The sequence below is a fragment of the Halichoerus grypus genome, chromosome 4 (genome assembly GCF_964656455.1).
Source record: "Halichoerus grypus chromosome 4, mHalGry1.hap1.1, whole genome shotgun sequence".
NCBI lineage: Eukaryota > Metazoa > Chordata > Mammalia > Carnivora > Phocidae > Halichoerus > Halichoerus grypus.
The window spans coordinates 140,807,570-140,833,083 of NC_135715.1; the positions used below are offsets into that span (position 1 = coordinate 140,807,570).

At 39.2% G+C, this 25,514-nt stretch overlaps 1 protein-coding gene across 4 annotated transcripts in view; it reads right to left on the bottom strand.

The window, feature by feature from the left end:
- Positions 1–25,514, bottom strand: part of CCDC141 (coiled-coil domain containing 141) — a 187,541-nt gene that overhangs the window by 36,087 nt on the left and 125,940 nt on the right. For all 4 annotated transcript variants that reach the window (XM_078071039.1, XM_078071038.1, XM_078071040.1 and 1 more), the window contains 8 exons: positions 24,239–24,358; positions 22,060–22,251; positions 15,904–16,083; positions 11,076–11,255; positions 10,361–10,486; positions 6,979–7,167; positions 5,522–5,701; positions 3,377–3,526 (listed from right to left, as the gene is read on the bottom strand). In XM_078071039.1, coding sequence (XP_077927165.1) covers positions 3,377–3,526; positions 5,522–5,701; positions 6,979–7,167; positions 10,361–10,486; positions 11,076–11,255; positions 15,904–16,083; positions 22,060–22,251; positions 24,239–24,358 — 1,317 coding nt within the window. The remainder of the gene's footprint in view (positions 1–3,376; positions 3,527–5,521; positions 5,702–6,978; positions 7,168–10,360; positions 10,487–11,075; positions 11,256–15,903; positions 16,084–22,059; positions 22,252–24,238; positions 24,359–25,514) is intronic.

Sequence of the window (25,514 nt, forward strand, 5' to 3'; positions counted from 1 at the left end):
GTAACTAATGATGTTCTGTCACGTCTCACCACAGAGAATGTCTGTAATGCTTTGTGTATTAACAGCTTATTTATGTTGCCAGGCAAGAAAATATATGGTAAAATTCAACATTTATGCATACAAATGTATCTTTGTGTGAAATGAGTGGAAAAAAAACTCCCGAAATCTGGCAGTCTGAAGGCTGTGAAGGTAGACATGGAGAAAATGAGATTTTATAATTTCCTATGTCTTATGTAGTGTATGAAATGAGAAAATAATAATACTTTACCCAAAGATAAGGCACAGAACCATGGTTCTTTGTCTTTAAAGAATATCATATCACATTAAAAAAAAAAATCACATTTAGAACACCTCCCTTTATTTTGCCCTGAGGTACTGAGTCCTCTGCTAGGTACCTCTAGGGCAGTTATAAGCAGGAAAGTTACTTAGGGCATCATCAACAAGTAATTTGATTGAAATGACCAAATGAACTGTGCTATTGTATCAGAGCATCCAAACAGCTTGTCACGGCTATGCCAGAAAACAAAGCTAGCAGAGGAAAGCACAGAGGAAGGGTACATGGCGCATCAGACCATGCCGTGGTTGAATGTGTTAAAGCAGGGAGTGAGTGGGGACTCTGAGTTTAGCAAGTGACATCGTGTTGGTGCCCAGTAAAGCCTGAAGACCAATAGATGAGCTTTTGGCCCAAAGCTGACTCCTCAACACACCTACTACTCTGTAGTCCTAGAGCACACTGTTCAAATGCAAATCCTACACACCTCCAGTTTCTCGTTCTAAAAAGGAAGATGTGTCGAAGTCGAGATCTTCCAAAATCTATTTCCACCCAGAGTCTGTGAACTTCCAAGAAGCACTTGAAGCACACTGGAAGCAAAACAACGTGTTTCCAAATCAACTTAAAAAATAAAATTCATTGGGGTGCCTGGGTGGCTTAGTCGGTTGGGTGTTTGCCTTCAGTTCAGGTCATGATCCCAAGGTCCTGGGATCGAGCCCTGTGTCGGGCTCCTTGCTCAGCTGGGGTGCCTGCTTCTCTCTCTCCCCCCTTCTCTCTCTCTCTCAAATAAATAAATAAAATCTTCAAAAAAAATGCAATGTTTGCTCTAGTTCTCTGGTGGGGTGTCTGACTTTAATGTTTTTATATACAAAAAAAGTAGAGTAACATATTGCTTTCAATTTTTTATAATGTTTTAAGTACCTATGCCAATATTAATAATGACAATATAATAAAAATGTCTAGGTGTATAAATATTATCACCACTTGGCATCTACCCATCTGCACTCTGATATTCACAATACAAACTAGAGTGTACGTATATTTATTTCACTAAAGTGTGCTAAAAATATTCCTTCTGATTATCTTCCCATTAGGCTTGTGGTTGGAAAGTCCAGGGTGTGGATGCTACACTGTGACATGCCTACTGAATTTCTACAAAAAGAAAAGGAGAAAAGGACCAAAGATTTTCAAAGAGCCTTTAAATATGAAATTGTAACTTACATCAAAGATTAGTTGGATATGAAGTAGAAGCAAGTGGGAAGACTAGTTCTCTTAATGTTTAAGGTCATGTTAAAGTGATATCTGATTCCTAAATCAAACCCACATGTATCTGGTTGCTCATGGTACAGACAATCCTTGGGTGTCCCGACTGTGACTACAAGGGACATCTGTCATCTCAGCTAGCTGGCTCCCAGCAGAGGCTCATCACGAGGCAACCTGTAAATAGAACCACTGTGGGAAAGGCCTGAACAGGGAAACCCAGCTTCATAAAAGCCACAGCGCATCAGGAAGATGGAAACCGAGCTATAGGGAGCTGGGAGTAACCCTTAGCCTCCTCCGCTTGTGGTTTTGGTTAGTACAGAGCTGTGCATCCCTGCAGCGAGAAAGATTTTTGGCAAAACAAAAGTTTACCAAAGAAGAAGAAGGAAGAAGAAGAAGAGGAGGGGGAGGGATTAGAGAGGAGGAGAAGGAGGAGAAGGAAGGGAAGAAAGAAGATAACTTTGGGGAAAGGTAGGAAAAAAATTGTTTGCAAGCCTGCAAATCTAAATGTTATAGCCTTGGGGAGAATAATGTTTTCTTTAATATTGTTTTCTTTAATAAGACCTGAATGAACTATTGTTAGCTGAAACTGGAAGAGGCCATAGAGGGTAGGCTACACTCTGGGTTTAACCTCGAATGAATCCCTAGCCCAGAATGCATCCCTGGAACATGGACTCTGAGCAGCAACTCTACAGTCCTGCGGCACATAGCTAAAATGAAAGTCGTCGTTGATGTTCCTGTTTCTCTCCTGGGATCCACGTGGCCTCTCCTGTTCTCTGCCCCTCTCACTTTCCTTCCAGCCCTGCTCCCTTTCTGCACCTGCCCGTGGTCTAGAAAAGTGTGGCCTGCAGGAAGGAGCACTTCAGAGCACTCATAGTGAAGTTTAGTTACTCATACTTGAGTCCGTGAGCTAATGTTGTCTGATATTTGATACTTGCTGGGCCCAGATTATGTAAATAATTGGGCATATACTAAATGTTTGAGAAGGTTTACCACTTCCTTTTCCTCCACCCATTTTTGTACTCAGTAATGAGTACCCAAAAAATGATGGACTCGAAACATTTTGCTCTAAATGGAGATAAGTCTGGCATTACAGTACTCTGTATCCTGCTGTCAATTCTCAGTCAAAAGTCAGGTTCTATATTTTCCATACTGATCTATGTTTTCTCCCCAGAATAAGTTTATTTAAATGGGAAGTTTAACTAGGGGAGGGTTACTGTGGCTTGCTACATGTTTGGGGGTTGGGGTTTAGATAGAATTGAGGGAGAGTAGGTGGAATTATGTGTTTGTGAGCAGGTGCATGGATGTAGAGGATGACTTTCATCTGTTATTCCTTTTTCTCTAGAAGTTGTTTTGCCAGGAAGCCACTCCATTTGAGTAAATATGAAACCAGCCATTTGACTTTGGTGATAATACTTTGTAGCCTCTGAGGCAAAGAGCCTGCTCCCCTGGCCCTTGGCACCCCCTTCACTATGAGTCAATGGTACTTAAATAGAATCTCAGCAATTCGGAGCTGGCTTCATGGGGACAGCATCACACTTTCTGCCCTAATGGGCTATATCCACTCAAGCAAGCAATTGCTGTACAGGCTTGAGTGGGGGGAAAGAAAGCAAATAAAACACCACAATAGTGTATTCTAGGTTTTTCTATGCATTGACAACATACTGACTTGGGTGCTGGAAATTTACTCAAACTTTCAGAGCCCTGAGACCGTGCTTGGTGGATGAAAGGTCAAGGTGGAATAAAAGGTCTCCTGATTGTGGGTGCACACGTACAGACAAGAGACATGTGCTTTAGGTTCAGAGCAGCTTTTGACAATGTCGGTTCTCACCCCTGCCACCCCACCTCGTTTATCTTGTCCCTTGAGGTGCAGTACTCCAAGCTGCAGGTCAGGGTCCGTTCATACTCCTGGGCTTTGGCACGCCAGTTCACATGGTCCCCCTCAAGGATGTCCAGCTGCTGCTGCAGGTTCTTTGCAGAAACGTTAGAGCAGTTCTGAAAATGAAAGAGAAGAGAAAGTGACAAAGGAGTGGGTGAAACGGCAATGAGACGAACATGCTATTTACCTGCGTTATGAAACTTATAAAGGACATTAAAAAACCAGTTCCTGGCTTACCTTACCTTAAGCATATTTGAATGTAATGATTTCAGAAAGAAGCCAGACACCAGCATGTTGGGGAAGGCAAACCATTGCAACTCTAGTCTTGAAACTACAGTTTTGAAGATTGGCTCATCACACCCAACTCTTCAGAGACGCCGTTTATTATAAGGTATAATTTTTACTTCAAAAGGCATAAAATATGCATTGGAAACATTCAGCTTCTGCACTATAATTTTCCTGTCAACTTGAACTTAACCTCAGGTTCATTATGCAAGTGCGCCAATCTGTGCTCAACACAGAGGGCTGCTGAGGCCAAGGCCAGATGAGGGCTGGAGAACAATTTATAATATTATTTGTGCAAAGTGACACATCTTACTTTTTTCTTTCTATTTAAAATAAATTTATTAATAAAATAAAACTCTTTAAAAAGAAAACTCCTTCTTGGTAAAAACCAATTCTATGAACAGTGACAGATATTTTGTATTTCTATGTCTTTCAGTTAAAAAATTAAAAAAAAAAAACACTTTAGGTTCATTGCATTCCATATCATTTAATGGAGATCTTAAATGAACTTTAAAGTAAAATTGGCCATTGTTATTTTATTTATGTTATACATATTGGATAGAATAAACAATCTCTTCTTCCCTCAAATTAGGAATTTGGAGAAAGGGCGCCTGGGTGGCTCAGTTGGTTAAGCGACTGCCTTCGGCTCAGGTCATGATCCTGGAGTCCCTGGATCGAGTCCCACATCAGGCTCCCTGCTCGGCAGGGAGTCTGCTTCTCCCTCTGACCCTCCCCACTCTCATGTGCTCTCTCTCATTCTCTCTCTCTCAAATAAATAAATAAAATCTTTAAAAAAAAAAAAAAAAAAAGGAATTTGGAGAAGAATTTTTTTTTTTTTAAATCAGAGTCCAATGTGTTATTTATAAAATTATGATCTGGAAATATTTTCTTCTTTTTTAGGCTCCTTTGTTAAGGTCAGTCCAGTGGCATAAAGCAGATCCAGTAATGAGTACCCAAGCCTTTGGTGAAGCCAGGAAGCTCCTTCTTTATGGGCTTTTATGGATAGAGCAGCTTCTCTGGGCCTCAGATCCTTCTTTTATAAAATGAGTGTCCTGGGCTAGATCATCTCTAGGATACCTTCCAGATCCAAAATGCTAAAGCAGCATAGGTCCAATCAAAATATAACCTGAGCCACATGAAAAATTAAAAATTCTCCAGTAGCCATATTAAAAAGTAAAAAAGAAACAGGTGCAACTCATTTTCATAATATAGTTTGTTCAACCAAATACCATCATTTTAACATGTAAACAAATGTAAAAAATATTAATACAGCTTTTTATACTAAGTCTTTGAAATCTAGCGTGTATTTCACACTTACAAGCACTTCTTAATTGTTGCTAAACTTCTATCAGAAATACTTGATCTGTATTCAAATTTCATAGTTTATAGTTTAAACTGTAGATTCACATATCCAAGCTGTTCCCAACGTACTTAGACGTTTTTCCATAATTACAGTGAGTGTCAGTTTTAAATTTTAAATTAATTAAAAATAAATAAAATTAAAAGTTAGTTCTTTAGTTGCATTAGGCACATTTCAAATGCGAAAACCTGACTGCCATCCATATTACACAACACAGCTCTACAATTCTACATTTTAATTAGCATGAGAATAGATGTATTAAACAAGACTTCTATAAACAGATTTTTCTCCTTAAAAGTCTTTTCTTTTGTTATAGGTGGTAGAGATTCACCACAAATAACTATCCCAATGGTTTAATGTATTTTTAAATTTAACATATACTAGGCAATCTGCCTGGTTTCTTTGATATTATACCCCAACTCTCAGCTTTAGTTAGGTGTGAGTGATGGTGTTCTAAGTTGCTTACAGGCCGTAGCACTGATGAGATGACATCCACTCCCAGGGAAAGGGCCAGTTCATGGAGATGATCAATATGTGCCTGCTTTTCCTGCGAGCGACTGAGGTGAACCTGGGCTTCGTGGGCATCATCCAGATCCTTTGGCTCTTCTAAAAACTCCATTTCCCTTGATTTATTGAGATGACCCAGCTGGAATTTAGGACATTAACAATTAACATGGATTTCCTATTTTTTATGAAGATAGATTTTTTTTTTTTTAAGATTTTATTTATTTATTTAACAGAGAGAGACACAGTGAGAGAGGGAACACAAGCAGGGGGAGTGGGAGAGGGAGAAGCAAGCTTCCCGCAGAGCAGGGAGCCCGATGCGGGGCTCGATCCCACGACCCTGGGATCACGACCTGAGCTGAAGGCAGACGCTTAATGACTGAGCCACCCAGGCGCCCCGAAGATAGATTTTTTTTAAAAGCCCACTTGCTATAACCAATTTTACTACCTGATCAAAATGCTGCCAAGCCCATCTATAATTATTAGTGTCATAGACCAAAAAAATGTTACAGTGCTTCAAACTGATAGGGTAAAATTGAGGGATTAACATTGTCAGTTCTATTAAAAAAGAAAACACTCTTTTTGGTCAGAGTTTAAAACCTTTGCAAGATTTAGACTTGTGATCTGAGTAAATTCAGAGGCTATTTTAAAGGGATATTGATAGATGTCCATCTTCTGTTAATAGAAGCTAATAACTATAAAGCTCTATTGAGCACTCCATATTGTCATTTAATTGAGATACAAAAAAAAACCAAAAAGAATTTGTTTTCTTCCCTCGAAGAGCTTACACTTGAGTTGAGGGGAAGAAGTAATTTAGAATCAAGATGCTAGGGGCGTCTGCATGTCTTAGTCAGTCAAGAGTCCGCCTTTGGCTCAGGTCATGATCCCAGGGTCCTGTGATCAAGCCCCACATCAGGCTCCCTGTTTAGCAGGGAGTCTGCTTCTCCATCTCCCTCTCCCCCTACTCTTGCTCTCTCTCTCTCACTCTTTCTCTCAAATAAATAAATAAAATCTTAAAAAAAAGAATCAAGGTGCTAAAAATGACAAATGTGTGAAATAAACAATGAAAGTTCTGGAAATTTAGAAGAGAGACAAAACATTCCAAGTGACATAGGTTTGTTGGAAGCAGGGGCAGGGTTTAAATAGTAGAGGGGAGAGAAAAGGATCTGTCAGGTAATGGCGCCTGAGAGTCCAGGCTTGGAGTTAGGAATGTGTGCACTATCTTTGAGGGACAAAGAAGAGCTCAGTTTGGCTGGATCATAAGGGAGGGTAGAGGCATAGTGAGAAAAAAGTTAAAGGCCAGATTGTGGAAAGCTCCTAATACCAGAATAAAAAATTTGGCCTTTTTTACACAATAATTTATTTTTAACTTCATAGTTTAAAACTGAGGGTCTTCCAGGTATTGGTGACAAGTCTTACCTTTTCCTTGACTTGGTGGAATTGGACCACCTTGTACAGGATATCCTGGTAATCTTGGATTCTCTCTTTCTGTGTTTGATGGAGATGAATAAGCTCCTTTAGTTGTTGAGACTTCTCTTTCACAGGGGCTCCTTTGCCACTTAACTCTTCTGATTCTTTTATAATGTACTGAACTTCATCATTCAGTTGCTAAAAAGTTAAAAGCAATAAAAATATCCACCTTTAGGGAGCTTTTTACTTTATAACTGACTATAGGAAGACCTAAATCACAAATCATTCTCTCATTTGTTAACAATTATTTATTGTCAGCCCCACCCCATCCCTGCAAATCCAAGCTTTGTGCTTGATGCTAAGGATACATTATTCTATCCCCAACTTCTCAGAAATTAAAAAAAAAAAATTATCAGCAATACAAAAAAACCTGTTTCAAAGCCAGCTGGTAAACTACAAAGTCACCTATTTCTGTGGCACACCAAGTACTCCAGTTATCTGTTAACTGAATGTATTTTAGATATTCTGTGAAGCCATGACCATCTCTGATATTTAATACAGACTAGAATCAGGCAGTGTGGTAAAAACACCAGAGAAGGCAAGTCTAAAAATATATTGGGGGAATTATTTGTCCTCTAGAATAACAGAATGGTCGGAGTGAACTACCAGCTGAGCCATGTGGTAGATATGCTGCTTTAAAAATGGTCATCCCATAATCCACCAGGGTGCCTGGGTGGCTCAGTTGGTTAAGCGACTGCTTTTGGCTCAGGTCATGATCCCGGAGTCCTGGGATTGAGTCCCACATCGGGCTCCCGGCTCAGCGGGGGGCCTGCTTCTCCCTCTGACCCTCTTCCCTCTCATGCTGTTTCTCTCTCTCTTTCAAATAAATAAATAAATAAATAAATAAAATCTTTAAAAAAAAATGGTCATCCCAGAATCCACAAATAGCCACCATATGTAGGGAGGGATAAAGCAGCTTCCTTTTTACCCAGCACTGCTCAGAGATCCCTTATAGGAATCCAGATTCTGGGATAGAACTTGCAAAGGGTGGACAACTCAAAGAGGAAGTCACTATAACATCAGGGATGGATCTTCTTCTATCAAGGAAAAAAGTAATGGAAATGATTTAGGCAAAGGAAATAATTTGCAGAAGAGTAACAGAAAGGTCTTCAAGTTGAAATCAAGCATGGGGACATCAAATATATGCACGTCACAGTGACAGAACTAACAAAGCTTGGAAATGGCCCCTGACTTTGAGGGATTTACACACTCACACATGTGCAGGGGCATGTGCACGCATGTAAACATGAAATGCAAATAGGCATATATAACACAGGGTATATCAAAGTACCTAACACGTAGGGTAGTTGAATTTTCTAAGATTTTACAAGAACTCATTCACCATGGGCTACAATGGTGTGTTTTTATGCGGGGGGCTGGTTATCCATGATATCAGTTTTATTTTAAAGAATCTAAAATAGATATTCCTCAAAGGAATCTTTCATTTTCTGATTCAGCATTCTTTAAGGCCAACACTTAGGAAGTTGTGACCAACAGAAACGCAGATAGCTTGACTTTGCAGCAAAGAACAAGAAGCCAGGCAGGAGGACAGCATGACCAGCAATCACTTTTGGCAGCTGTATCAGGTTTAGGAGCCGCAGCAGGTGGAGGGTATGGAATGCATTCAGAGTCAGGGCCTGGGAACATGACTCATGGTTTTATCTCATCTCCTGAGGGCTCTCTGAGAGGGAGAACGGGGAGAGCACAGCAAGATTCCTGGGAGGGTGTTGGGAACCTGGGGTGCCAGTGGGCGGGGACAGTGACATCATAGTGGCAATTTCGGGGACAAAGGGCAGGAGGGCCTCTGTGTCAGAGCTTGCCCATCCTTGCTCTCAGATGTCTTCATCTAAAATGTGTCTATACCTCTTAGGGAAATAATTAGAGTCAATATATGTGATAAATACATTAATAAGGAAATAATTTAACATAAATTAAAATAATCTAAGATAAGAATATATTAAGGACATTTTGTGGACTGAATGTTTGTGTCTCATCAAATACAGAACAGTGAGAACAACAGTAAGAAAAATGTCTTTTTAAAGTGGAGTTTTAGACAAGCAATGTTTTTGTTTAAAAAAAAAAGTAATTCACCCGTCTGTGAAAATTAATTAGGTAAACCTCAACTGAACAGTTTCATTTTGTTTTGTGTTGTCTTTTAACATCTTTATTTTGAAATAATCATAGATTCAAAGAAAATTACAAAGAATTGTACAGGGAGGGGCGCCTGGGTGGCTCAGTCGTTAAGTGTCTGCTTTCAGCTCAGGTCATGATCCCAGGGTCCTGGGATCGAGCCCCACATCGGGCTCCCTGCTGGGCGGGAAGCCTGCTTCTCCCTCTCCCACTCCCCCTGCTTGTGTTCCCTCTCTTGCTGTGTCTCTCTCCGTCAAATATATAAATAAAATCTTAAAAAAAAAAAAAAAGAATTGTACAGGGAAGTTCCATGCTCCTTTTCTCCAGTCTTCTCTTCCCCAAAGTTAACATCTTGTACAAGATAAAAACCAGGAAGTTGACATTCGTATAATCCACAGAGTTGTTTTGGATTTCTCCAATTACACATGCACTTGTGTGTGTGTCTGTGTGTCTGTGTATATGTGTAGTCCTAGGCAATTTTATCACATGTGTAGCTTAATGTAACCACAACCACAATCAAGATAAGGGATTATTCAATCACCACATGGCTCCCTTTATAATGATTTCCTCCCCTATCCATCCCTAACTTCTGACACCAGTAATCTGTTCTCCATCTCTCAAGTTTTGTTGTTTCAAGAACATTATATAAAGGAATCACACAATAAACAACATTTGGGATTGGCTGTTTTCATTCAGCCAATTCCCTTGAGATTCATCCAGGCTGTTGTGTATATCAATCATTCATGCCTTTTATTGCTGTGTAGTATTCCATGACATGGCTGTTTAGTTTAATCATTAAACATTCCCTGTTGAAGGACATCTTGGGTAGTTACTAGTTTGGGGCTATTTTGAATAAAGCTGCTATAAATATTTGTGTACATAGTATTTAGTACATAAGTTTTCATTTCTCTGAGATAAATGCCCAAGAGTACAACTGCTAAGTCATATGGCAATCCATTTTATGTTTTATTTATTTTTTAATTTTATTATGTTATGTTAGTCACCATGCAGTACATCATTAGTTTTTGATGTAGTGTTTCATGATTCATTGTTTGTGTATAACACCCAGTGCTCCATGCAATAAGTGCCCTCTTTAATACCCATCACCGGGCTAACCCATCCCCCCACCCCCTTCCCCTCTGAAAGCCTCAGTTTTTTATTTTTTTCCCGTTCACCCAAGTCTATCAGTCTGTTTCTTCACCTGGAGCTGAGGCTTCATTTCGTTCCATTTTTTCTGTAGACCTAAAATGGTCTGGAGGCTCCCTCCAAGGTCAAGAGCAGACACAGGCATAAGTGCTTCCTGAAGAAGTTGTAAGTTGTAAGTAGTCTGAAATAAACATCAGATAGTCATGAGTTTGTTCTCTTTGATACCACCAGCAAATATGTAATGACCATTCCAGCGATGACTAGTATGTCATCGAACTTTTCCATCCCCATGAAAACACTCACTACCTCAAGTGAGTTCGAGGTTCTAAATCACCAGTGAACAAAAGTGCAGGCCCTGAGTTTCCTTTACTTGGTTCTGGTTTTATTGTGGTAAAATATACATAACAAAATTTACCATTCTAACTAATTGTTAACTGTGCAGTTTGGTGGAATTAGGACATTCACATTAGTGTGTACCCACCGCCACCATCTACCTCCAAAACTTTTTATCATCCCAAACTAAACTCTGTACCCATTTACCAGTAACTCCCATCCCTTCTTCCCTCAGCCCCGGTAACCTCTATTCTGCTTTCTCTCTTTATGAACTTGACTCTCGGTACCTCATGTAAGTGGGATCATACAACATTTACCCTTTTGTGACTGGCTTATTTCACTTAGCATCATGTTTTAAAGTCTCTTCTATGCTACAGCATATGTCAGAATTTCATTCGTTTTTAAGACTTAATAATATCCACTGCATGTTCCTGTACCTTTCTAAGTTGTTCTTTGAATGCTCCCCACTGCTGTTTCACAGGCTTGCTTGCAATGGCTTTAAGTTGCCATGTCATCCGAAGGTGGCTGAGTTCTTCTCTTTCTGCCTTCTGGCTTTCCATAGTGTTCTCCATAAAGTGCACTTCACTTTTCGCATTTAATATTTCATCCCTTTTTGCCTGTTAAATTAATAATCCGTATAATGGCTTTTCTTTCCCAAGAGACACAACATTTTTGCATACACTATTTTAGGAGGCAAACACCTGATCATAGCCAATGCAGGGCACAGTTCTGATATCAGGACAAGTCTGGAATGCTTGTGTGAAGGCACAGTGGGGCTCTCAGAACCTATATTCTATGCTTGGACACCAGGTCCTGAGTTCTTCAAAACCTCAGTGGTGTTTGAGTCCCAACCCTCGCACCCCTGGCCAGGGTCTGGTTATTTCCTAGGGCTTAAGGGGTGATAGAATGAGCACCAGGATCCAGAAATGTTGAAGTCAAGATTATTTTAATGCATAAGTTTTGAAGTGTAGTCCACCTTTAATTTTTAACACACTCATTAGAATGTGTCAAAATCTTGTATCAGGAATATGAGGGGTCTGTTTTTCTCTTTAAACTATCCCATTGTATATACTATGATTATTTTAAATTTTTCTTGTGAACCGTGCTTGAAGTTACTCCCTTTTGTGAGAACTGAAATGTATACGTCTATATATCTCTATATTTGTATCTCTTTTATGCACTAGAATCACAATATCTAAATGCAGAGCCCTTTTCCCAACTTCTATATGTTCTGGTTGACTGATCGGAAAACCTTTAAACACTGTTTTTAAACAAGGGGAAATTCAATTGGAGGCAGAAGGATAAGAGAAGTAAAGAGTAAGACCTAGTGTTTTTTTTATGTTTGCACATACAAAATGTGATATTTGAATATTTGGTTGACAAAACAATGGTTTTTACTTTGATGGCCAGCCTTTCTCAATAAATCATTAAATTTCTAAGGAGCAAATATGCATGGTTGTCTATAATTGCAATTACAGCTAGGTATCTAAAAGTCAAGGGATCTTTTAAACTGTAGTCAGAAGATAGTGTCATAAATATGCAACAATATTTTAAAACTCCATCTTATTTTTAAATTATTTTAAAGGACATCAATATTTCATATTTATATTTTTATATCAATTTAGACATAATAAAGTACTGATTAATTACAAAAGAATATAATTGCAGGTCCTAAATGAGATTTCCTCCCATGAATTTGGGGGTTCAGAAATAAAATGATATATGCTGCAATTATGGTTAACAAGATTCTAATATATCATAAAAGATACTAGACAACTTCAGCAAAACCCATTCCAAATAATATTTTTTTTTTACCTATGCTATAAAGTTAGGGTATCTCTCACATACTATTAAGTAACTATTAATCAAAATATAACATATAATTTAATGTAAACTTGGAAATTGCAGCATATCAGTGTCAAGCAAAATCTACAGGGCATGATTCGAGTGAGGTCTGGAAAAGGGAGAGCACAGTAGTATTTGTTGCTGTCTAGCTAGCAGGATTCAAGAAGAGTGATGATGCACTTGGCAGACTTAAAATTTTGACCACTCAGGAAGATTAAATAATTTGTCCAAGGTCTAGTTAGTAAACACAATACTCACCCTACTTCTGTGTAGGGGCATGGAAAAATTTGTCATAATCTTATCTAATAGGGTACTAAATTACCCATTTTCCATTTGAATTCAGGCACAGTTAATGGTGTGTTTTGTTTTCTAGATACGACGATAACAGGAAGGCAGTAACCTGGATAGCATCTTTGATATTCATCACTATAAATTAGTAAATTGACACTTTCATCAAGATGTCTGCCAGATTTCTCACCTAAATCAATTTCTCTGATCTTGATGATTTTTTTTAGATGAACTGAAAATTTTTCAGTTTCAAGCTTGAAAAGATGAGCCACAGCAACCTAATCAAGAGCAGGACACTCAGTGGAAAATGCCAGTTGGCCTTCTTCCTTTTAACAACAAAACTGGTTACCACATTTCAACAATAATGTTTGTTTAAAAGCCTAAAGGTCCAAAAAATATGAAGAGGATTAAAAATGTGTTTTACTTGCTTTACCAATAATTTCTTATCTCAGAATGTCACTGAACCATTAAAGTTAACTATTATGTGGATCTTAATTCTTATCACTAAGGAGGAATTTATTATATGAAAGTGGTAAGGACCTCGGGGTAAAGCATGTGTTTCATACATAATGTCTGAGATTTGATAGATTTGATTCATGGGTCCTGCCAACACAGGACTACATGATTGGAAACCAAGAGAAAAGTAGACAACAGAAACAACTCCAGGCCCAGATATTGGAATTAGCCAACAAACACTTTAAAATATCCATGATTAATATGGTCAAGAAAGTACAGGAGAGATGGAGAGGACAAGAGAGAGAATTTCACTGGCAATTGAAATCTAATAAAAAAAGATCCAACTGGAAATTTCAGAACTGAAAAATAAATTTCTGAAATGAAGTTAGTAATAAAAAGGATAGACATAAAAATGTAGCTTGCAAATATTTGAATTCCATTGTGAATACAAATTAGAGAAGTGCACAATCAAGAGACTGAGTAAAAATGTAAAAGATGATAGATAGATAATACGTGTTCTAAATGTTCCAAATGAAAAATAACTTAATTAGTTTTTACAATAAAGCACTTGTGTAACATAAGAACATGGGCAAATTGCTTAGCAAGTTTTCTCTGATGCTTAAGAACAGCATTAGATAAATTAGCACTATTTAATACTTATTTTGTTTCCTCATAGATTTAATAAGAATAGTCTTCAAACAGTAAAAGTGGAGAGAGTAGATAAAGAGAAAATTGCACATGCAACCAATGAATTATTGAACACTACATCAAAAACTAATGATGTACTATATGTTGGCTAACTGAACATAATATAATAAAAAAAAATCACAAAAAAAAAGAGAAAATTGTAGCTCAAAGTGATGAGAATAGTTATAGAACCTAACTCTTCCAAATGAATTCAGACTCCAGACTGAGACTCATCACATTTCAGAGTACTGGGAAAATTGCAGATGTCAGTTATCTTTGCAAATCGACACAAAATAAGAGAAGGGCCAGAAAGTTAGAAAAAGGAAAATGCCCTAATTTTCACAAGGGGGAAAAGGATGGTCTACATCATTTACAGACTGGTAAGCCTTACACTGAAAATCAGTGCAATAAGTTTATTATGGATCAAGTAGTTTGTGAGAACTTTGGAAAGAATTCCTCGATCACAAGGAGTCAACCTGATTTATGCCAAATTATACTTACGTAATTGATAGGATAATTGGTAGGTAGGCACTCTTTTGTGCTATCTCGCTCACGACAGACTTAGGAAAAAAGTTGTGAATTAGTGGTTGAAATGAAGTACTATTGGAAGTGTCCATGACCGTTTAATAAACGGGTTAATCAAGTGATGGCTTAATGGATTGGGAAGTCGACTTGCCCCTAGACACTTTTATTAAAAATCTACTTGCAGCCACAGAAGGCCTACTTATAAAATGTATAGAATTAAATTCAGAAAAGAGAGCAGATTCAGAATTATTTTAACAAGATGGAATCATGGGTGAAGACTAACAAAAGGACATTAAATAGGAATAAATATAAAGGCCTGCATTTGTATGTAAAAGATAAATGCCTGACCAATATAAGATGGGAGAGAAGTAGCTTGGTAGGAATTGCAATGAAAATGTAAGGGGAGTTTTATTTGATCACAAGCCTAATATGAGCCAGCAAAGTGAAATTATTGCTAAAAATGTTAGCATAATCTTAGGTCTCCTTAGTAAAGAATGATGTCCACTTTCTTGTACTTTGTGTTGAAGTTGGACCTCACTTTTTGGTTACATTTTATGAATGATTTTGACAAACCATAGAAAATTCTGGGAGGGAGAATTAGGATGGAAAGAAACGAAGCTATCTCATAAATGATAGAAAGGATTTCTATGTGGTTAGCTACTGGAAAAACCCAGATTAGACATAGCAACTATTTTCAGTGTTTGAAGGACTTTCATGTGTGAGAAGAATGAAATATGAACACTTTTTTCCCCTGTGTAGCTACAGAGGGTTGGAAAGAGATATGAAGACAGATTTGGCTTAACATTAAAAAAAAAAAAAGGTTTCTAGTAGCTGGAATTTTGTAACAACAAAATGAGCAGTTTCATTAGGAAGATACTTGAGGTATTAAAGGAGAGGTGGATTAGCCTTTTTTTTCAAACTCTGTAGAGAACTTTATATGGGTCATGGGTTGATATAAAAATTCTAGTATTTTACAGATACAACTCGACAACTAAAATTTTGAAGTACATTTCTAAATACAATGGAGTTTTACTATGAAAAGATCTGCTATGGTAAGAAATTCTTCAAAATGATGATTCACCCTAGATGTTGCCTTTAACCCCTGGAAATTTTGTAAGGACCTTGTTGCACGCTCTCAAAATAATACAACTTTCGGATGGACTTCTACTGAGGTCTCTATGTAATAATGGCAATGTTGTATTTGAATTATAGTCACTCTTTCTTCTTAATAGTTAAAATAGCCTTCACTAGAAATGAATAGGAGGTCTAAGACCAAATAAGCATATAAATGCTCAGCTTTAGGACTGTTCTGGGTTGAATAAAGCTAAAAAAAAATAATAAAACCAAAAACAACTTCCTAAACCAGCAAGGCTGATTAGCAGACAGATGGACTTTTGAATTTATGGTTTTGACTTTGACAAGGTATCCTTGCAGAAGGTGTAACACATTTAATGTCATTCTTACCATATTTATTAAATTAAGGAACTCAAGCCCTAGGTCTTGAGTTAAAAAACTCCTCTTCAAAAACAGCTGCCATTGCTTCTCAGCTGAGTCAGATCGATGCTTGGCTTCAGCATCATCTCCTTCCTTCTGCAGGATTTCAGTTTGGTAAAACTCCTTTAGGCTCTGACACTGTTCCTGTACCTAAAAGAAAAAGAAAAAAAAAAGGAGAATATAAATGAAAATTAAGAACACTTAAAAACATTTTTAAAGAAAAATAGCAGTAGAGGGCGCCTGGGTGGCTCAGTCGGTTAAGCGACTGCCTTCGGCTCAGGTCGTGATCCCAGGGTCCTGGGATCAAGCCCCACATCGGGCTCCCTGCTCAGCGAGGAGCCTGCTTCTCCCTCTCCCACTCCCCCTGCTTGTGTTCCCTCTCTCGCTGTGTCTCTCTGTCAAATAAATAATAAAAATAAAATCTTTAAAAAAAAAAAAAAAGAAAGAAAAATAGCAGTAGATTCTAGTAAAAACCTATATAAAAATTAAACAGAAACTACATTTCAGAATTCTTTAAGTTATTATTGAATATTGTCAATTACTGAAAAGACACGAAAATCCATTTAGGTTGTTGACAGATAGGACTACCCCTCAGCAGCAAATTAAGCTGACAAGTTTGTTACCCATAAGACCTAGTTACCATAGCCAAAACCATATTTATGTATTACATATGTGCATGTTTTGCAACTGGGGACAATTTGTGTCAAAGACCAGTGTGGGTCCCCTTAAAGCTGAGTTTTATAATTCAGAAGGAAGATACATACACACGTGCATGCACACACACACACACACACACACACAACCAGGGAATACAAATCAGAAGGAAAGAAAGGTAAGCCAGTGAAAAATTATTTATAATTATTAATCACAATTTCCTTCTAATCAGTGATAAACCAGAATAAAAAAGTACAAACAATTACTAATTTTCTGTGCAAGTATTAATATTAAGCTGCCTCCATAGGCTTATCTTACTGAGGTACATTACTTCGCCTGCCTAAAACTATATTTTCTCATTTGCTAACCAATGCTAGCAGTACTAGATTATTTTAAATCACTCTTTGATCAGAGCTTATATAAAATCAAATGTGCCTGTAGAACTATAGATTAATATGTAATTGGGTAATGTAGAAATAGAAAAATTCTGACACAAGCTTTTATGCATTTTGAGTAATATTTAATGGCCAATAGAACAAGACTCAAAGAGCTCATAACTACCAAAAGCAATCTAAACAAGGTGAGAAATTTCAGGCAATGGTTAGTCACCATATTTTAAAGATATTAACATCATTCATCATTTAAATGAACTTAATAGGTGGGCCTGCAAATGGTGCTCAGAAACAGAAGTTCTACTCTCATTTCCCATTTTACATTTATTCATGCTTCTGTTTTGCTGATGCTTGTTTCCTCAGCCTAGAATGAGCTTTCCTTAATTTTCTACTTATCCTTCATGAACTAGTGAAATGGCTACCTCCTCCATGGAGGCTCCTAAGTTTCCCTGGTGGAATTAAGGATTGGGGCGCCTGGGTGGCTCAGTTGGTTAAGCGACTGCCTTCGGCTCAGGTCATGATCCTGGAGTCCCGGGATCGAGTCCCACATCAGGCTCCCCGCTCGGCGGGAAGCCTGTTTCTCCCTTTCCCACTCCCCCTGTTTGTGTTCCCTCTGTCGCTGTCTCTCTCTCTGTCAAATAAATAAATAGAGTCTTTGAAAAAAAAAAAAAAAGAATTAAGGATTCATTTCCTTGGGTTCCCAAAGATAGTTCTGGGAGAAAGAAAACCATAAGCAAATTATCGTTAACACAAAGACAAGTATACACACAATGTTATGGGCCCGCTGAGGAGGGACTACCAACTCTACATGGAATAAATAGGGAAGAACTACCCAAAGGAAGTGACCTTTGAAAGACCTGTGTCTTTCAGAATTGTCCAGGGTAAGAGGCAGTAGAAGGGGATCCCAGATGGAAGGGTTAACAAGTGTGAAGGCACAAGTGTGAAAACACTGGCTGGTTCAGAGCGCCATAAAAGATCGTAGTGTGAGTGAAGTTCAGGTTGCACGAGCTGAGTGGTTAAGAAAGAAGCTAGAGGAATCACGGTGCTGGATAAAGCTGGCCAGCAGGTTTCAACTTGTTTTCTACTCTAACCAACATGATGTGACAGATTCTCATTAGTTTGAAACAACTGATAGCTGTCACAATGGTTGAAAATCAGCATGGCAACTATCAGCACTTCTATGGGGCTGCACGCTACAGGCTGGGGTGTCAATTTGATGGGCTGTCGGTTATGTGCAACTCTCAAAACATAAATTTTAATTCATCCTCCTTTTCCATGGCTCAAAGAAACTTGAATGCAAATGAGAATGATGCCATTTATGGGAATTCCCTTGAATCTGTACTAGTTTATGCTTTAAGGGAATTAATGATAAACTTCAATACTTCATCCATTTTTTCTTTTTTTTTTAAATTTTATTATGTAATGTTAATCACCATACATTACATCATTAGTTTTTGATGTAGTGTTCCATGATTCATTGTTTGCGTATAACACCCAGTGCTCCATGCAGAACGTGCCCTCTTTAATACCCATCACCCATTTTTAGTAAAAGTTATTTATAATTTGTTTCACAAATTACATTTGTCATATTACCTGAATGTCAAGAGGTAACATGATCAGATTTGCTTTAGAATGACCATTTTTTGAAAGGAGTGAAGCGGATAATTACAGGAAGCCAAACAGGCAGAAGACAACTTCTTTAAGCTGAGCAAGAGATGGTGAGGGCTTGAACTGAGGAAGTGATGGTTCAGGTGGAGGGGAAGGGGAATTCAGAAATCTTTTAGGTTGTCCCTATAGATAAACAAGGGATAGCATGGCCTTCGATACAAGAAAAGACCAAAGGGAGGAGGCTAGGGATTAAACTTCAGCTTTGACATTTACTAGCTGTTTGATCTTGGATACCCTAACTTCTTAGAATCTCAGTTTTCCTTATTTGTAAAAGAGGAATAATAGTAACTAAACATAGAGGTGTTATAAGGATTAAACGAAATCAGGAATGAGGACGCCTAGGTGGCTCAGTTGGTTACACATCTGCCTTCGGCTCAGGTCATGATCCCAGGGTCCTGGGATTGAGACCCCCTCAGCCTCCCTGGGGTCTGCTTCTCCTTCCCCCCTCTACCCCTCCCCCCCCCGCTTGTGCTCTCTCTCTCACTTTCGAATAAGTGAATAAAATCTCTAAGTAAATAAATGAAATCAGGAATGAAAAGAATGGGGCTCATACAAAACAAGTGCTCATTGAGAGAGGTCTTGGAAAAGACTTTGAAGCTTCTACATGGGACTTCTGAAAACTGATGGGGTCATTAATCCAATGCCAAGACACAGAAGAAAAACACGTTTGAAAAACAGATAACTGGTTGTGTTTTGTTGAGCTTTACGAGCCTACAGGATATATAGGGAATTAGTATGATTGGAAGTTGAAAGCATTGGTCTGGGGCTTGGAAGAGAGGGGGCTGAGGAACCATTTTTGAGTTATTAGTGTAATAAAACCATAGGCAGGGGTGTGATTTTGTATAGAAAGTGTATAGCATGTCCAAAAGAGAGCACAGGTAAGAGCTCCATGACTCACCACGCTTCAGAAACAGCAAACTAAATGAGGAAAAAGGAGAAGGAACAGATAAAGAAGTAGACAAGATGATGCCACTTAAGTTGATATCCAAATAAGGTAAATCTACAGAGACAGAAAGCATTTCTGTGCTTGCCTGAGGCTGGAGGATGGAAGCCAGGATTGACTAAAAGTATGCAGCAGGCCCCTATTTGGGGTGATGGAAATATACTAACACTGGAGTGTAGCGATGCCTGCACAGCTCTATAAATATACTAAAACTCCTCACACTCTAAAACAGGGGAAATTTATCCTATGTAAATTGTACTTCAACAAATCTGCCTTCTAAAAAGTCACAGGAGGTGAGAGTGAGAGAGTTAAATGTGGCAGAGAGATTAACGGGGATGAGGACTGAAAATACAGCATCTCATTTGTCAACTAGCAAGTAGCTTATCAGGACAATGTCAATGGAGGGAAAGGGTGGTAAATGGCAGGACTGAAGAGGGAATACACTAGAGGCAGCGGGGTGAGGCTTGGGGAGGACAGGCAGGCAGAGGCGAGAAGTGTCATCTTCCCGTTTGGAGAGCGCGGGCGTGAAGGGAAGGACAACTACAGAGTGGCAGCCTTGGTGAGGGTAACACCATCAGCCATGGCTGTAGACCCACAAGAAGGAAGCAATGGAAAAAGCAGATTTGAACAAGTGGAGGATGGATCTAGCTGAAGCTTGATTCTGAAGGGCATAGGCACGTGCAGGGAAGGACTGACGGCTGATTCATGTTGGGCACAAATAGAGGCTTCATGTTATTGGCAACTGGGGGATGCCATGTGTCAATAGGTTTGGAAGTCGAAGGAGGTCAAGGTTTTTTTGTGTCATATGTGTCAGTCACATACAAGGAAAGGGCCTTGGCTGAGATTTAGGGATGGAAACTGGGATAAGATGTTTGCGAATCACTACTGAATGGGCGCCAACAAGGGAGTGTACAGGGACCCCGGTGGAGGCAGGCACCCATGCATTGTAACAGTGCCAATCAGCACAACTGTATGATTTTCCATAGGAGTGTCTGAAAGCTGAGTAAACAGAGGGTTGGTTTGGCCTGGTATTGGGAATTGGCAGGGAGAGTCAGGGTGGATGGCAGGGTGATGACAGGATGGAGAGTGGGCTGGAAATGAATAACCAGGAGCTGGTGAGGAAAGAAGGAAAGCCTGAGGGGGTCGGAGGGTGACGGACTGAGAGCACCGCCAAGATGAGAAGGACAGAAGGCTCCACCAGGGAGCAAAACAGATTTAGTGAACACAGGGAGGGTGGAAAGATGTGAGGTCCTTCTGAGAAAGTGTTTCTTGCAAAGCTAAGGTCCAGCCCTAGAGAGGCTCTTGGTCCCAAAGGCCAGAGCCGGCCATGGAAGTAGATGCTGAAGTAGAAGCCAAGCAGGTGCATTTTTGGCAATGAAGACACAGAAAACAGCATTTCTTTGTACCTTCTCCACCATTTGAAGTTCCGAATAAAAATGTTCAACAGGATAATCCTGTCAATTGCAATACCTTTCCCAAACCATAAGGGTTCAGGGCTAAGAAAAACTAAATAAAAGTTTAGGTGACAAAAGGTGGAGTAAAGACATGGAACAGGGGCAGTGGTTACCTGAGATTTGCTGGGACTGGGCATGGCCTTCCTCCCGAGGGGTGAGAATTTAGAACATTACAGAACGAGAGCTGACAGAGGAGATGTGCTTAGGCAGGACGCTGGTGGGCTGGGGGTGGGGGTGGGACCGGTGACAGTGGGAGGGTGGGGGTGAGAAAAATTCGAGCATGCTCCCTAACTTTGGTTGGCTTAACCCCGGAGTGGACCGTGTAGGCTCTACCTCCCGCTAGGCCAGTGCCCGCCTCCCTGAGAGTGGCAGAGTGTGCGTGCTCCTAGGTGGCACCCTAGCCCTTCTCCATTACTGATACCATCTCCCAGAGACTGGGACCTCTGAGAGATGGAACCGTAGTCTGCGGGAGGGAATTTCACAGATTCTCTAGTACGACCCTGTCAAAATAGTGCCTCAGAAGAAGCTCTCCGAGGTAAACTTGTTATAGGATTAACATAACAATAAAAAATTTTTAAAAAAAGGCATCAAACAAGACAGATCTGAGACGACCCAAAAGCCCATAATTTCTGATTCTGTGTATGCATTTTAAATGAATCGAAGTAATTGTTGAGTATTCAAAGAGATCCATGGTGGAAGATGACTTATTTTTAAATAATTTTGTTCTCTGTTTAGGATATTATAAATGCTTGTAGGCCACAGTAAAAAGCGTTCCAATACAACCACCTTGCTTATTTGTGAATATATCTACACCCAACACTTGCATTATTTTTTAGGAAAACAACCTACTCTTTGAGTTCTTGTATGGTGCCTTGGAGAATAAAGGGCCAGTAAGTGAGTACACGCATGGGAGCGGAGGATACGGGACCACCCAGCAGGGCTTCTATCCCCAGAGAAAGCAGGAAGAAGGGCAGAGTCCACCTTGCTGAAGAAGGTCCGCACATGGGCACCATACCTCTTCTGAGGACTTTAGAAATGCCACATAAGTTTGCAGGACTTGTGACCTGGAGCCGATGCTTTGGCCAAGTATTTTTAATTCTTCCTCTAGCCATTTAGCTTTAGAAGAAAGCAATGCCACTTCATCAGGTTCAAATTCATTTTTCTCTGTCATAAGTTTTGCAGCTGCTTCTAATTCATGTGCTGTCTCCTATGAAAGCAAAGCACAGTGGGTCAGAAGCTGACAGGGGAATCATGAACATTCACATTTCATTACCTTCTGTACATCCATCTATTACAATTATTAATTGAACTTGTACCAGAACTCTCCTCAATGAAAAAAAGGCATAACTTTCAAAACTTAAAAAAAAAAGTAATCTTAAAATGAAAACCATCTCAAATTATTCTCTCACTCTACAAGCTCTGCTTTTCATTTGGAGCATTCTATTTGTGTGTGTGTGTGTGTGTGTGTGTGTGTGTCACAAAGAGAAGAAAGGCTGTTTGGTATGAAAAGTTATAAAACAAAATGGCAGAAATGTTTTGAGTAATTCATTTAATAATTATACATGAGGATTGTTTTTTGAAATTTAATAATTTAATAATTTAATAATTTGGGAAATTTAATAATAGCTCTGGCAAATTCTTAAACTAATTTATAATTTATATATATATTATAATAATACAAGAGATGGCAAGTTTATAGAAATTGTTTACTCGTTTAATTTATAAAAAATGACATGTCACTTATGTAGTCTTACTTAAATCTCTATCTAGAAAGGTTTTTGAACAAGGGTAGGGGAAATGTTATATATGAAATCTAAGTAGCCCACGGGGTTGCTCTTCTGGGTCTTCTTTTGAGTGTACTTCCTGGCAGGTAAAATCTCACGGAGAACGGATAAGCCAGTATGGTAGGCATTACATCTGCAATTGCCACAGAAAGAGCCATGTAAAATTTTATGTGAGACTGAACTAGGAATCAAGCAAAAATGAAAGAAAAAAGCTTCACTGTCATTTGCAGCAAGAAGGAATTGCTTCCCTGCTTGTATTTAATATGCTTCCCAAGTACTCCACTGAATGAAGCTAATTTTCATTTCCAAGTGTTGCTTCCAGATAGCACTCTGGGTAGGAGGAGCAGGGGAGTTTCTCCCTGTGCCATGTCCTCCCTCCTTCTACAATTCTTAAAATATAATAGTGAAATTGAATTCAGACATATGTTTTATTTTAAACATTTGAAATAATGAGTTAAAAAATTCCATTTAAAAACATCGGTGTGTCTGTGAGTCATCGGTGTGTCTCCTCCCAAACATGAAGGAGGTCTTCTGGCTGAGAACCGATGGAATAACAAGGCCATTGCCTACTGACTTGGGTGAGCTGGGAGAGCTGCTAGACTCACCTTTCTAAACATCTGCTGGGCCGGCTGGGACTCAGTGCAGAGGTGGAGCTACTAGCAGGAATATTTGAACCTAAGTCCCAGGGGGGAAGGGGTGAGGAGGAGCCAGAGAAGGTGCCGGGAAGAGGAGGGTATTTTCTGTCCCTGAACGCTGGGCTTGCAGCAAGATTGTGTTTTTTATTTGCTTCCTGGAATCCTGCATTAATGCATATTGCTTCTGGGAATTTTCTTTCGTAACTTACTCTAGCAGAAAATCACAAATAGTCTTAGAGAAACACTCTCCCTGCGTCCTGTGGCATCCCAAAAGGAGTTGCTAACATCTCCCAGGCAAGGAAAAGGGGCCAGATGAGTGTTTAATACCAGGTTACAAAGTTTCAGTGAACTCAAACACCCTAATAAATGCACATATAAGTATAAATAATTTAGATACACATAATAGAAGTTTCAAGTCATTATTTACCACAATATTAATTAATTAATTTATTTTTTTTAAAGATTTTATTTATTTATTTGACACAGAGAGACACAGCGAGAGAGGGAACACAAGCAGGGGGAGTGGGAGAGGGAGAAGCAGGCTTCCCGCCGAGCAGGGAGCCCGATGTGGGACCTGATCCCAGGACCCCGGGATCATGACCTGAGCCGAAGGCAGACGCCCAACGACTGAGCCACCCAGGCGCCCTTCCACAATATTAATTTAGAATTGCAACCCTCAAGAGAGCTAGCATTAAGTTTTATAGCCACTGAATATAAAGAAAAGAAGTCATATTTACAAAATCATAACCACAATAATAATTCCTATTTAATTTACCTTAGCTTCCATATCTAGTTCCAAGTATTTACTCAAAATCTTCCCTGATTCAGAAAGGCTGGAACCGACATCCATTGCACTGGAAAGTACTGGACTGATTTTCTGAATTGACATTTCCACCTTTAGCAATAAAGAATGTATTGCAGTCTTAGTAATATGTATTTGCATACATGTCTGCATACGTATAGAAAAGATAAATACTACTCTCTCTATTCCCATTGTACTTTAAATGGATATACCAATTTCCATCTAAAAATAGTTTTGAATATTTTAGAATGTCATGTTAAAATTAATAATGTTGCTCTTCATATGAGGTAATGCTACTGACCCACCACATACCCAGGGTATATGTTTAAAGACATATATTTATTAACAGACATATATTTTATTAACAGCAATGAGATATAAACAATCATCCACATCTTCTAAGAACTTATCACTTATATTACCTAGAAAAGATAATGCACTTGCTAACACATCAGCAGAGATGAATTTATCTGATTAATTAACTCATAATCATCCACTGTAAGTTGAAGGGGGCCCACTAAAGGCACATCTTGAAGTAAAGGTCCAAAGCCTGGGTATTAAATCACCCTGGAGGTTGCTACATTTAGGAGCCCTGGGGCAGTACCAAACCCTGTACATGTGGCTGTAAAACACAGGGGCCCGCGTGGGCCATGTAATTGATGAATGTGGGGGACTATGATTTGATTTTTAGGACACACGAATCAATGAGAAAGTAATCTTTAAAGGGTTCTATAACATCCAAGTTACATTCTTCATCTTCTGGCTCTCACCAGGGCCCATGCCTCCCACAGGCAAGTTGGCTCTGAATTGGCAGTAAGACAAGGAGCAACAGTTGTCTGAGTTCCTACTGTGTTGTCCACCACCACCAAATTAGCTTGAGTCTCAAGCTCCAGGGAATGTGGCTCTGCAGCTGCTGCCATATTTGGGTTCTCCCTGGACCCAGGCATCGGAACAAGTCTCAGATTCCCAAGTTTCGGGATCAATAACAGGTGGGAGGGCAATGTGGATAGAGGCGTGGTTATTTAATGTCCTCTCCCGTGAAGTCTACTAATTCGACTTGTTTAAGTCAGGCACATGAGTCCACTGTATCAGATGAAGACATCGTTGAAAATCTGAGACCCAGCGGGGGCATCAAGGTTCATTAGCATTAATGTCCCTGAGCTAGTTTTCACTGTACATCCCAGCTACAGATAAGCAATTTTTTATTTAGCCAAACAGCAGCTGCCTGGTTTTATTCCTCTTTGAAAAC